This window comes from Peromyscus eremicus, chromosome X (genome assembly GCF_949786415.1).
Source record: "Peromyscus eremicus chromosome X, PerEre_H2_v1, whole genome shotgun sequence".
Lineage (NCBI taxonomy): Eukaryota > Metazoa > Chordata > Mammalia > Rodentia > Cricetidae > Peromyscus > Peromyscus eremicus.
The window spans coordinates 28,641,541-28,656,552 of record NC_081439.1 but is presented as its reverse complement, the minus strand read 5'-3'; the positions used below and the strand labels follow the sequence as shown (position 1 = coordinate 28,656,552).

Below are 15,012 nucleotides of genomic sequence, written 5' to 3'. Positions count from 1 at the left end.
CTTTAAATCCATACTAGTTCTAGTCATCTTAGAATTCATTCATGAATATACTTAATAATAAAATTATTATTGATTGTTGGAAGTCACTTTTTTATATGTAAATCTCTCAAGCTTTTTCATAGGACCATAAGTATTATGCCTCAAAAACAGGGTATTGTCCTTTGCTAAAAATAAAACAAACCAGACTTTTAGAATGTGGAGCCTTTGGATGTTTAATTAAATGCTGATTTCAGTAGTGTCTGTAATGTTTTGCCATCTCTAAGACTGTCCACTATGTTTTTAAAGTTGAGGTGGAAATATCTTGAGAACATGCTATTTTTGAAATAGGAATACTTTTTCCTTCTGCCATGGGCCAGAGGCATGAAACAACCTCTTTTCTCCCATTGATTTGGCTCTCTGGGCTTTCTTCCTTATTTAAACCAATGAAAGCAAATGTGAAAAACAGAAAAATATGCTGTGGCAGATCAGAACTGGATTGGAGATCATGGGTAGAGAGAAAAGGAAGATAATAGTGTATTTTATGATATAAAGTCTTGCTATCAATTTCAGTAATAATCATTAGAGGAATTTTTACCTTTTCTGTTTTGTTCCTATTTATAGTGTTATATTTTGTCTGAAAAATACAGATAATGTTTCAAGTAAAAATATGATTGAATAGATTAGAAAACAAGAAAATCTCCTATTTAAATACTTCATGGATGACGAGATGTATCAGAGGGTAGGTGAGCATATTGCTCTTGCAGAGGACTGAAGTTTGGTTCCTAGCACCTATGGGCAGCTCACAACCACTTGTAACTTCAGTTCCAGGAAAATCCTACGCCCTCTTCTCATCTCTAAGGACACTATATTCATTTAACCAACTCACATACATTGATACATAATTAAAATACAATCTAAAAAATTAGTATTTTACAAATACTTCCGACTGTGTGAGTGTGAGATATGCTCATGTGAGCTTTCTGTTCCAGGGACACTATAAGAGGAAACTGTTAGCTTGTCTAGATTTCTTAAAATGGGCTAACGATGTGGCTCGGTGGTAGAATATTTGCCTAATATGTACAAGGCTCTGGGTTTAATCCCTATCACAAACACACACAAATGTTGGATACATTTTATTCTTACACATTTATAGAACGTTCTCCTCTCCCCCCCCCCACTCCCCTTTCTTACTCTTCTCTTTACTATATCCCTGCAATGTCATTATTTGGAGGAATCACCTATGTTTTGGGCTGGGACTAACGTCTAGTTCCTTTTTGTGTCTAAATCATATTTGATAACCGAAAATTGAACGTAGTTATAAATGGTCATCCTGAATAACAGATGCCAGAAATCTGGTTGGAGTAATGTTTTCCCCAATTAAGTGACTGAATTGACCATTTGTCGTAGTGACTAGTGAAAACAACCTCGTTAGGGGACCAACTCTTCTGGCACCAGAAATCCCATGATATCCTGCCAAAAGTTTGAAACCTCTGCTTCTTGCAGGTTTCCAGTCTAGGTCCATAAAGGGCCCAGGAATAAGTGGGGAGCTATCTGGCCAGGAAGAATTAGGCTGAGGGTCAAAAGGTGGTAGCTTTTTGGTTGTTGCATGCAACCAGAACTACTGGGCTCACAGGACACTTATGCTGTGAACATATGCACCAACAAGAATGGGGTTGACAAACTCTCTCTCTCTCTCTCTCTCTCTCTCTCTCTCTCTCTCTCTCTCTCTCTCTCTCTCGCTCTCGTGCACACACACACACACACACACACACACACACACACGAGTCTAAACAAATTTTCAAGAGCTTGATTTTTTTAAAGTGCATAATTTGATATAGATTTGAAATATCTTTGTTTTAATAATTATGAGCTATATTATTTGAAATTTGTGTGTCAGTATAAAAATTCATGAAATGAACTCAGCAGATTATATTTCTAAATGAGTGTGTGTGTTGTGTGTGGAACAATAATAATTACAGACTAAGAGACCAAGAATTTAAGACCAGGTGGAGATTGAGGGGAGTTGAAGGGAGGAGAGAGAGGAGGGAAATGATGTAAATGAAATATTAGTGTATGAAATTCTCAAAACGCAAATTTAAAAACTGATGAAGAATCGACTTCCATAAGGCTGCTTAGGTGCTAAGGAACACATTTTCTCTCAATCATCTATGTCACTGTAACTCCAACTGGCAAAGATGTTCTTTGGAAGGTCACATTGGAGCCATAGCCCCCAATTACCCTAAAATGAAAAAGTTTCAGCAGGTAGAAATGAAAACACCTTGGGCAAGCAGGTAACATTCTCTCTTATTGAATTCCTACATAAATTTTACAGCTCCTATCTTCTGAAAATTCTATTGACAAGCAATGAAGAGCCATCGACAGAGGAATAGGACTCAAAACAAAGATTACGATTAAACCATTTATAAAGTATTTTAATGACCTTGTAATGTGTTGTATTAATTCTCAAACTGTAAGAACACGAGTCTCAAATTTCTTTCTGAAAATTTATTTTTAGTGTTTTTTAGAGGTGAGATAGTGTTTCAATATGATGACGACCACAATGTGACCCAGGTAGGCTTTCAAGATTTTCTTTAATTGCAATCTTTCAAAGTGCATTTCCATGTGTTTCAAGATTTCCCAAAGGTTCAGATTATTTGTGATACTTGATTTGTTTGAATTATGAACAAATTTAAGTCAAATCTGTCTCCTTGACTTTCTAGCTTTGTACTAAGGGCTTGAATTAATAATAATCATGTTATTTTTCTAATACTTATATTTTAGTTTTTACTAAAGGTTTGCTTGCTGAATAAGAATGGTAATATTACCAGTTAAAAGTATCAAATTACTTTAGAAATCCCCAACAACCTATGTTGAGAGAGAGAGAGAGAGAGAGAGAGAGAGAGAGAGAGAGAGAGAGAGAGAGAGAAAATAAGAATCTTCCAGATCTGGTTGTGTCCCCCGCTTGGAAGAGCCAAATACAGTGATAGACACTTTCTGGCAACCTAAACTGAGCCAGAGAATCTAGGCCACATGTGCTTGTTCATTCATTGACTACTTTCTAACTGCTGACCCTATGCCAGGCCATGGGCTGGGTTCTAGAAGTACAGCAACGGCACTGTCAAATTTCCCTTTCTGTACTGATGTACCTTGACTCAGAAACCTGTTGTGAGGAGAACTTTAATAGCACTGTTTGAGGGGAGCCCTTGGACAGAGTAAAGACAGAACTTACTGACTCTGACACTTTAAAAATAAATAAAGCCAGACTGGCTCAGCCAATACCGATGCACTCTTGGGTACCTCCATTATCTATGTAACTTCGATTTGAACATCAGTAGTTTATGGAGTTAGCATCCACTCTTGGGTGGCTAAAAATGAAACTTCTTGTCAGAGAATGTGTTTCAATTTGGTGCTCGTTGTTTTCTTAATGAGTTCTCACCTCCAACAGAATCAAGATACAGCTAATGGTACCTTGGCTGGAGTCCGGTCTCTAAGTGAGCTGAAGTGAGTAATCTGACGTTTGCTTTAAAACTTCATATACACTGTGTGGAAAGATACAGTTGGGCTACTTTTGCTTTGGGAGACCTAGAATAGGATACAGAGACCCAAAGTATACAGAGAAAATTGGTCCTTGCCTACTTTGCAAACTAACCACAGTTATCTACCATCAACTAACAGTCTCCTGAGATTGTTCCCGCTGGTGCTCTGAAATTAAACAACAGCTTCATCTGAATTGGTATTTAAATTTTAATACAATTAATTATCCAGCATTATTGTTAGACAAGTTCAAGTCCAGACTTCATGCAAGAGTGTTCAGCCTAAGGTCAGCAAGCCACATGACGCTGAGGAGAGATATAATAATAGACCCAGCACAAAATTGTAAACATACTTAAAGCATTATTAGATTTTTTGGTAACTCGATTGCATGGTTTTAAAATATGAACTTTGTAGATAAAAACATTATATCACAATATCAAAAGATGGTGTATACCATTTGTTCATATTGTCATGAAACATCAGTGATTCACAAGTCAGAGGAGGAACACTGGACATTGTAGAAAGAAACGAAAATATTGCAGGAGCAGGAATGGAGGCAAGGAGTGAGAGAAATTCCCAAAGGGGAGTTGGAGGAGGGGGAGACAGGGCTGGAGTCCTAGAGAGAGAAGGCTGTGTCCATTGATGGCAGATGAGGTATTAATCAGAAGCCCAGGATGAATGACTTACCCTTCTCAGAAATCTTTGCCCCAGGCCAACTCTTTCTTTGGCTGTCTGCCAGAAGAGGCTGCCTTGGGGTTTGCAGTAGCCTAATGAATAACACAATTGCTCAACCATAATTTATATCTTGCTCTTAGCTAGGACTGATCCATCTCCCATCTGGTTAGTTTTTCTTGTCTTATAAATAATTGATTTCCCCAACATAGCAATCTCTCATTATGCCCCCATGTCTCTTCAGAGTGAACCCTGTAAGCAGTACATGCCACACACTGGATCTAATTGCTTAAAAAGCTACCTTGTTTCAAATTTCACATCACTAATGGTCTCCTTCATGTCAGTTTCTCTCATTCTATTAACAGGCGATCAGAGCTCAACAAAACTCTACAGACCTTAAGTGAGGTAACTATAGTATACCCTATACCTTGCTTATCATTATTACTATTCAAGGGAGTGCATGGAATTCTGTGTTCTTGGGTATACACATTCAGATTCTCCCAAACCTATCATGCCAAAAGAGTGAATGAACCTGTTGCATTGTTCCAAAACTCAGAACTAGGAGCCATGGGTGGGCACTGTAAGGAGGGAGGATTGCTGTTATGTAAGACTGAAAGTTTCTTCAAATAAAACCTCCAGGAGATGGAGCTACCTTGTGTACAAGTGAGCTCTCTGACACTAGGGCGGCCCAACAGAGCTTGTGTGGCCTGAGTAAGCTTTGTTGAGAAGGTAACAGGAGTGTACAGTATCTCTAGGAGTTCTTGTGGTTTGGAAATTCTGTGATTAGTCCTGGATTGTCTTTTCTGACATTTGTAACTGGTGGAGCACTGTATATATTTTTGTTTATTTGTTTCAGACTTACTTTATAGTGTGTGCTACAGCAGAGACCCAAAAGTAAGTCATTTTTAATTTTTATGTATATCTTTTCTCCATTTATGGAAATAAAGCATCAAAGAAGCTTAAATTTTCAACTCAAAGACTTTCCTCTAACATAAATAAACATCAGTGATATTTTATATTCATATTTTTATGAATACAAATCACTTTGTTAACATCTTTCTTCTCATTTCCTTGGGCCATCAGTGTGCTTAACTTTGAAGTGTCTCACATTAGGTCAGGCAAGGTAAATGCCAGGTAGAAAAGAAGACATACAATAAGGAGCACAGGAAAGGAGATAAGGGAACAGGAACACAGTGAATGTGAAAGAAGAGGTGGAAAAAAGTACATGCAGGAGTGAAGCAATTATTGGGGGCTGTTGAGGTAACTCTTTTAAGTTGGGTCCCTTGGTGGCCCTAGCTGCATAGTCAGTGGCTTGTGAAGGGGTAAACTCACTACGAGAACCCTGAGCATTTGAAGCCCTATAAATTGACAATTTTCACTCATCAACTATTCACTAATACAAATTATGGCAAATCTTTCATAAAATTATACATTGGATCCCTTCATACTATGGGTATCTACTTCATTTCCTTTCTATCTCTCCAATATTTTAAGCATTAATTTCTTTCCACCTACATCATTAGAAACGGGGTGAACAGCTTAAATGGCTAGTCATCTGATATCTAGATTGAATTTCAAGGAGATTTGGGATTTAAGAGACCTTAACATTTAGCTTAGGCTGGTTTGTAGAAAGGTTTCTATGCTGAAATTTGAAATGCCTAGGGATACCAGGCAAATAGTCAGTTTTTTTGGATGGTAGCAAAAATTTAAAATATCAAGGTGCTAGTCTTTGCTGCCAAATTGCATACCTGCAAAACAAACCTGGAGCCAGGTATGAACTGAAGGCCTCTTGTCTGAAGCATCTGCGAATGTGAACCTGATGTTTCTTATAATAAAGTTTTGAGAGTGAAGTACAGACCATATGTATTAGTCAAGGTTCTCTAGAGAAACAGAACTTATAGAACACACACACACACACACACACACACACACACACACACACACACACACGCACACGCACGACTAGCAGGCTGTGGTCCAGCTAGTCCAACAATGTCTACCAACAGAAGGTCCAAGCATCCAGTAGTTGATTGGTCCTCAAGGCTGGATGTCTCAGCTGGTCTTCAGTATACTCTGAAACCTCAAAGAAGCAGGCTCTACTGCCAGTGAAGGTATGGACTTGCTATTGAGAGTGAGGGCAAGCAGGCAAAGGGAGAGCCAGCTTCCTTCTCCCTTGTCCTTTATATAGGCTGCCAGCAGAAGGTGGGGCCCAGATTAAAGGTGGATCTGCCCACCTCAAAGATATAATTCAGAAAAGATCATTTACAGCCATTTGGATTTTAGTTAATTCTAGATGTAGTCAAGTTGACAACCAAGAATAGCCATCACAACCTCAAAGATGGGTGTTTGTAAGGCTACTGGGGTAATATTGCAAAGTAAACACTGTAGGTGTCCCTTCCTCACTCTTGAGTTTGGAAACTCAGTTACAAAGTATAACCAGATTTCTAATATATATATATATATATATATATATATATATATATATATATATATATATATATATATATACTAACTATCCATACATACTAACATTCCGGCTGTATGTATTTCTCTTTACAGCACGCTAAACTGTACATTCACAATAAAACTGAATGAGACAGCGAATGTGTGCACCATGATGGCTACTTTCGAAACTGTACAGATTTGGCCAATGGGTAAGATGTCTCTGTCTGTGACTGTGCTCTTTTTCATATGAATTTTGATGTCTGAAAAGGTTCTTTTTTCCTGTTTTCTTATAAACTACCACTATATCATCTGAAAACATGATTTTAAAAACCTCTATTGAGATGGAGGGCTCTGTGTAGAGTATTCAGTGGATTGTTGCTAGGCGTTGTCTGACTCATTTTTAATTGACAAGTAAGCTATGTGTATTTCTGTGTACACTGCTGTTCTGGTGTACATTGTAGAATTTCTAAAGCAGGCTATTTAGCATATGCATAACCTCACATACTTAAGTTTTTCTTTGTGTGATGAGAACATTTAAAATGTACTCTAGCATTTTTCATGTATACAATATAGTAACTATTATTCACCATGTCACATAGTATGTCTCATGAAGTCTAACTGAATTTTGTGTCCTGTAATCAAAAATTCTCCAATTTTCTCATTTTAAATCATCTGGTAACCCCCAATTTCTCTGTTTCCATGAGTTAGACCTTTGTAGATTCCACAAGTAAGTGAAACCATGTGATATTTGTCTTTCTATACCTGGCCTATTTCACTTAGGCTAATTTTCTCCAGGATATGTTTACTTCTTAATCCCTCTTTGGAGTTTCTGAAGACAGATTGATGTTGCAAGTACATAACCAGACAGAAAAAGTCACTCAATAAATATTTTAGCACATATTGTGTATATAATTGTTAATATAAACAGTCAATAAATTTTACGACTGACTCTAGATAATTACTCTTTTAAAACACAGCCTATCAGTATAATAATCGTATATTATATGAGTCTGGGCTTCTATTTTGCTTTATTCTTTTAGCTTTTTGAGACAGGGTTTCTCTGTGTAGTTTTGGTGCCTGTCCTAGATCTTGCTCTGTAGACCAGGCTGGCCTCGAACTCACAGAGATCCGCCTGCCTCTGCCTCCCGAGTGCTGGGATTAAAGGGGTGCGCCACCACCACCTTGCTTTTGCTTTATTCTTGACCTTGCACGTTCTTTTCTTTTTTGTCTCCTTTAGAGCAGTGCTGCTGTTCTCTCAGGACTCCCTGTCCTTCCTCACCAGAAGAATTAGAAAAACTGCAGTGGTAGGTAACACATTTGCTGAGCTTTTCATAAACAAACAAACAAATAAATAAATAGCAAAAACAAACAAATAAATTAAATTATATATGGAAATAAAATGGTATATACATATAATATTTAATCACCACACTAGCTATCTTAGGATTTTATTGCTGTGAAGAGACACCATGACCATGGCAACTCTTATAAAGGAAAACATTTAATTGGGGGGGGCTAGTTTTACACTTTCAGAGGTTTAGTCCATTATCATCATGGTGGGCGGGAAGCATGTTGGTGTGCAGGCAGACATAGTGCTGGAAAAGGATCTGAGAGTTGTACATCTTGATCTATAGGCAGCAGGAAGAGGCTGCCACATTGGACATGCCTTGAGCATCTGAGACCTCAAAGCCTGCCCTCTAGTAACACACGTATTCCAACAAAGCTACATCTACTCCCTATGAGTCTATGGGGGCCATTTTCTTTCACACCACTATACTAGCCAAGGATGGTCAAGATTTTCAGACTGAAGAGAGGCTTACAGTTTTAGAGAAAATGGTTTTCTGTTCTGTGGAGCTTCCATTTGGACCACTAACTAACAGTGTTAGTTAGAAACAGTGTTTCTCAATCGTGGCCATACACTGGAATCACTGGGCAAGCCTTACAGATTGTTTTTAGAGCTGGGTATGGAACAGCTTTGTGGTGTGCTAAATGTTAATAGGCATTTGGGTCTCATTCTGGATGTCAGATGTGAACACTGGAAGATGCTGGATGAAGGACATGTGGAACTCTGTTGTTTTGTCATCTTTCTATAAGCTAAAAGTTAGCTCAAGTTTTAGGTTTTAGAAATGCTGATTCCCAATCACCACCCTCAAATATGCTGGAGCAGAATAATCTGAGATATACCCTAGGTATTCAAGTCTTTAAAGCCCTTCTCTCAAAAGGCTGAGATAAGAGGCTCACCTTGAGATTGAGGCCAGCCTGAGCTACATAGTGTGTTTGACTTTCAGCCTGGGCTGCATAGAGTAAGACCCTCTCTCCAAAACCCAAGATAAAGGGGATAAACACACTTTGAGTGGTTTTAACGTGCAATCAAAATTGAGAGTCACTTCCATAAACTCATTTCTTTGTGGAGGGGAACTGAAATGAAGACTGCCAAAGCCACATATGATGTGTTCATGGGTAGAACAAAATATACATAGGAAAAAATGAATGAACCAATGAAAATGTTCACAGGGCTACCCATGACTGACCTGCCACAGTATTTTATTATCTCCATCTCCTCTTTCTCTTTTTCCTCTTCTCTACCTTTTCTTTTTTTTTTACTTTTACAGAATTTTCTATTTTTCTATATTCAGAAAACAATAGTTAGGGAATTTCTTTTAACTGTATAGGTCCTTTGCATGTATATTATGACTTCTGGTTTTGTGTTTTTATGGGATTTCTATGTATGCAAACGTGTATGTCTCTGCATCTATATGTGTTTCTCATGCTTTTTCTTTGGTTCTTTTTCTTCTGATTGTTTGCTTGTTTTGTCCTATTCCAGTTTGTTCCTTTTTGTTTTATTTTATATTATTATTTTTCCTTAGATGCCTGGAGAAAGGGTGCGGATCTGAATTGGGGGGGGAGGTGGGGAGGAGCTGAAAGAGGGGAAGCTGTAATCAGAATATACTGTATGAAAAAAGTTTATTTTTCAATAAAAGAAAAAAATGACATACATAATTTAAAACATGAAGCTTCCCATATGGGAAGAGAAGGCCAAGTATACCCTGTCAACCCAATATGGGTCATATTTCTGGGATATGTTAAAACACTGAGCTCAAGGGACCGTTACAAATCTCTAAAGATCTGTAGCAGTTTTTGCAATAAAGATTGAAGATAAACATACCCTATTAAGCTTAACATCTTCCATTAAGCTAGAGGTTGAGAACTGTTTAGGGGACAGGGTGTCTAGAGGTGTCAGAATTGGAGCAAAAGGTCATCCCTCTTTAGGCAGCACCCATACCCTCTACAGGCTGTCCATTAAGAGAGCTATCGGGAAGAGGCAGGTCATGGAAAGCAGGGCCGAATTAGGCCTATGCCTGGCTACTGCTGTCATTCTCTAGCCATACATCCATGTCCATTCTAGAGCAGGTACTTTTCTACCTTCAAAACCTTAGTCTCTCTGTAAATTAGAAAGTGAATTTGAAAGCACATCAATCCCTGTGCATCTTTTGAAATGTGGATTGTGACTCAGTGAGTCTGGGGAAGAGCCTGAGATTCTGAATTTCTAGCAAACTCCTAGAGGAGGCCAGAGCTGCCGTTCCCTAAACCCCACGTTGACATCGATGTTTTGTTTTGTTTTTTAAGACAAAGTCTCATCATGTATTTCTGGCTGGTCTGGGTCTCATTGTGTAGACCAGGCTAGTCTCAAACTCACAGAAGTCCACCTATCTCTGTGTCCCCAGTGCTGAGATTAAAGGTGTGCACCACTACACCTGCTCCTGACTCCCACTTTAAAGACTAAGGATACAGACAATAGAGCAATGCAATGCTTTTCAACCATGGCCATAGGCATAAGTCATTGGTAGGAGTTCCTGCCTCCTACCTTCAGAGATTGGCCTGGTATAGCACAAGTTTTGAGTTTTTACAAACCCCAGAGTGAGATGGTTCTAATGTGAAGCCAAATGTGAGAACTACTGAGCTAGAATTGTATGATCACTGGGTCTTTCAAATATATTGGTCCTTAGGATTTATAGAAACACCTGGGACACTTTGAAAACATGCTGATGTGTCAGAGTATCCTTCTGGGGCGCCAGGACTGCTCTATGTTTAGACTTGGGTGGTGATGACTCAGGTCTGTATACACATAGCATTCATCAGGTTCTAAATGCAAAGCAAATACGCTTGACTACATGTAGGCTACACCTCTGCCAAGAAGAACATTCAAAGAAGCATTCATGCCTGTTCTCAGTCCCAGAAATTGCAGACCAGCTGTATGGGAGGGGCATCTAGGCACTAGAATTGAAGAATTTTGCCATCTACTGCTCTGTTGTTTACTTGGGTGCTTCACTCGGTGGCTAAAGGGTCAGGACTAGCATGAGCAACAGGAATCCAAGGCAGGGTCCTTATAGTGGAGCCCTATGATGGGAGCCTGTGGTGGGAGTCTAGCTTCTGCAGGCTCCATATATCCTGAAGACAATCTCATGTACATTTTGCAAGGCACCTTTCCACAACATGGCCAGATGGGTTGCTATAGTATGACAAAGAGAATGGCATCTCATAGGCATGTAGTAAATTATCCAAAGGGCTTTCTTTGTTTCTGTGTCTATTATCTCTCTGTCTCTGTCTCACTCTCTTGCTCCGAGACAGGGCCTCATGTCTTAAACCTACTAATTTTACAGTCACTATGTAGTCAATGACCTTGAACTCCAGATACTCCTGTCTCTACTTCCCAAGAGCCAGGATCACCAGTTTGTGTAGTGCTTGGGATCAAACCCAGTGCTTCATACCTGCTAAGCAAGCTCATGACCAACTGAGCTACATCCCAATCCACCAATAATGTTTTAAAGTTATGCTTATCTAACGCTCCTATCTTAGTTAGGGTTATTATTGCTGTGATAAAACACCATAACCAAAATCAAGTTGAGGAGGAAAGAGTTTATTTGGCTAACACTTCCAGATCATAGTCCATAATCGAAGGAAGTCAAGACAGAAACTCAAAGAGGGCAGGGACCTGGAGGCAGGAGCTGATGCAGAGGCCATGGAGGAGTGCTATTACTGGCTTGCTCCCCATGGCTTGCTCAGCCTGCCTTCTTATAGAACCCAGGACCAGCAGCTCATGGGAGGAACCACCCACAATGTGATGCCTTCCCCCATCAACCGCTAATCAAGAAAATGTCTTACAGTTGGTTTTATGGAGGCATCTTTTCAACTGAGGTTCTCTTCTTTCAGATAGATAACTCTAGTTTGTGTGTCCAATTGACATAAGACTAGCCAGCACAGTTCCTCAATATAATCATCCTTCCTTTTCTTATCTAAGAGAAGCTCTAAGAACTTATTTCCATTGGTTTTCTGTCTCCATCTAAAACTGGATCTATCAGAGACATCCCTGGGTTTTTATTTGTCCACTGTAGTTACCCCTCCCTAATATGTTCTAAGACAGATGGACCATGTGCAGATAGTAGGTGAGTTCTTAACCTTTGGTGACCAGGAAAGTCACCTGAGAGTTTAGAAAACATACATGCCTGAAATCCCTTATATGCGATCTCAATATCAACTGAATGAGGCATGAGGGTAGCCACAGAAATCTATCTGTCCTCTATCTCTTTCTCTATCTACCTATCTTAGATTCCTTATTTCTGGAACAAAGTACTTGACAGAGGCAGTTTAAGGGGAGAAGTGATTTATTTTGCTTTTTAACGTAAGAAGCTATACTTATGGCAGCATAAGTGTGAGGGGGGCTGCTCACACTGCACCCACAAGCTCAAAAGCTGAGAGAGATGAAAGCTGGCATTTACCTTGCTTTCTTCCTTGTTTCGTTTTCCTCACTCCAGAACCCCAGCCCAGGTATGGCGATATCCACATTCCGAGTGGGTCTTCTCTCCTCAGTTAAACCTGTCTGGAAACACTCTTACAGACATAGGGTGTCTCCTAGCCGACTCTAAATCTAGTCGGGTTGCAAGACAGTCTGTCTGTCTATCTGTATGGATATATTTTTTGAAGTTCTCTAATAGAGCTCATGGATAGCCAATGTTGAGTACCACTGAACTAAAGCAACGTTGAGAGGTAGTTGACTGACAATCCTGGAAATATCTCTTTGGCTCCAACTTGATTCGTATTTTTATCCAACCAATATTTCCTGATCACTTACCACGTGCTAGTGACCACTATACCTGGCTATAATGATATGAAATTGGTTAAGACAGATTTCTAGTGTAATGAAATCAGTTGGGTTATGGGAAATTTAGTATGTCTTTCCTCCAGGAACAGAGAGAATGTAACAAGATCCCCTCAACTTAGTGAAAGATAGTATGGCATAGAGCTCTAGAACAGTGATAAATCAATGAACTAGAACTGGGGTTTGGAGAATAATGCTAATTTCTCTCCCCTGGAAGTATGGAGGAAACAGGGGCAGACGCCAGTGCCAGAGGCACAGAGAATGTGAAGTGCCAATCTGTTAGAGTGAAATCCTGTTAACTTGGTGGTACCAGATAGCTACTAGGGGTGGGGACTCATCCCTCTGAACCTTACTGGTGTCTCATGAGTATCTCTCTGATTTTTTTCCTTTAGTGAACTGCAGGATCCCATTATCTGTCTTGCTTATCCGCCACATGGCCCACCGTTATCTTCTTCCAGCAAGCCCGTGCCAGTTGTACCTCATGCCACCATTTTTTCCCACGTTACTAGTGATTCCTCTTTGTCTGAACCCCTTGATCATGCCTCTGTGACCCCAAGCACACCCTCTCTGGCACAAGACCATCACCTTGCATCTCCCCAGCCTGCATCTCCGCTGGCTTCCAGTCCTGCCATTGACATGCCTGTTCAGCCTGGAGCTGCCTCTTCCTCTTCGCCCCACACTGATCTTTCCCACACCCTGTCACCTGCGCAGTCCTCTCTTCTCCCTCTCACCACACCAGCTCCATCTGTCCCTGAGAAAGTCATCACCTCCAGCATACCTCCTTCTGAGACAGGTAAATATCAGAAGCCACACTGACCATGGGGGCTGTTGGGATTTGGGCTTCCTAAAACGCAGCTGCCAGCTTGCAAATCAAGACACCCGATAAGATCTCACTAAGCCATTCTTCTGAAACATTTGGAAGACCCAGGCTTAAGACTTCACATGCAGCAAAAGCTAAAATGAACAGTTTGACACCTCCTGACCTATTCCACATGCTGATGGATGGATAAATAATACTGGTTGCACTTGGCTAGGAACAATAGTATATATGGAAAGACCATGGAAACTACAAAGGGTTCCCAGGAGCCATGTGGGCTTAGTGGCATGGGAATAAAGAGAAGAGGGAAAGGAACAGAGAGTATTCAGTTCAGTGAATAAGAAGTGGGCCTTCCTTTGAAATCAGAGGATGGATCAGTTGTGGGGCACACACCGGTAGGATTTGCTAAAGGAGGTGGAGACAGTAGTATTGTGAGTTTGAGGCCAGCCTGGGCTACACATTTAGGGTTTGTTGTGGTAGTGTACGCCTTTAATCCCAGCACTTGGGAGGCAGAGGCAGGTGGGCCTCTGTGAGTTTGAGGCCAGCCTGGGCTACAGAGAAAATTTGCCTTAAAACAAACAATTGAAAAAAAGAAAGAACAAGAAGGAGCAGAAGAAGGAGGAGAAGGAGGAGGAGGAAGAGGAGAAGGAGGAGAAGAAGAAAGAAGAAGGAAGAAGAAGAAGAAGAAGAAGAAGAAGAAGAAGAAGAAGAAGAAGAAGAAGAAGAAGAAGAAGAAGAAATTAGAGGATGGGAGAAAAAGCCAAGCTTGTTTGGAGTTCAGGTTATAGTTTCTGCTCCTCTGCCATCATGCCAGCATCCCTAAGGAGATTTGGAGCTTCTTCCAAGTGACTTACTATTTCCAATAAGCATTACTCCCAACTTATTTTAAAATAAATATAGAAATTTTAGGCAAAATTATGGAATCATAATTTAAGATGAGGTTTAATGGCTGAATAATAAATTATAATTGAAATTCATTGCCCTGGGCCTACAGTGATTTTTTTTTCCATAGCTATTCCCATTGACCCTTAGAAGCAGTCAAACAGGTTACCTTAAACGCTGTCAAGAGGACCCTGAGCCTATGTTTCTACTCTTAGGGCAACAGAAATGAAGCAACATATGCATACAAGATGCACATCAGAGTATAACCTAGTAGCTAAAAAGTCATTAAAGCTTAATGGCTCCATAAGAGAAGAGTGATTATATAAGACATGCTACCTCAACACAATGACTGTTTTACAAAGACATGGGCTATTAGAATAGCTGGGCAAAAATGTGGGGACACTTTAAGATTTTGATGTGAAGAAATGAAGGCCCAACAACAACTACTTTAAAATACTCTATGTTCATAATAGTATAGATGCGCATGCATAGAGAACAGGAAGGAATATGCAAAATAAGAAATCAG

The 15,012-nt window shown here is 39.8% G+C and overlaps 1 protein-coding gene across 5 annotated transcripts in view; it reads left to right on the top strand.

Moving 5' to 3' along the window:
• Window positions 1-15,012, top strand: part of Adgrg2 (adhesion G protein-coupled receptor G2) — a 117,878-nt gene that overhangs the window by 81,711 nt on the left and 21,155 nt on the right. For all 5 annotated transcript variants that reach the window (XM_059250469.1, XM_059250467.1, XM_059250468.1 and 2 more), the window contains 7 exons: window positions 2,495-2,550; window positions 3,425-3,480; window positions 4,551-4,590; window positions 5,042-5,079; window positions 6,745-6,839; window positions 7,868-7,934; window positions 13,180-13,580. In XM_059250469.1, coding sequence (XP_059106452.1) covers window positions 2,495-2,550; window positions 3,425-3,480; window positions 4,551-4,590; window positions 5,042-5,079; window positions 6,745-6,839; window positions 7,868-7,934; window positions 13,180-13,580 — 753 coding nt within the window. The remainder of the gene's footprint in view (window positions 1-2,494; window positions 2,551-3,424; window positions 3,481-4,550; window positions 4,591-5,041; window positions 5,080-6,744; window positions 6,840-7,867; window positions 7,935-13,179; window positions 13,581-15,012) is intronic.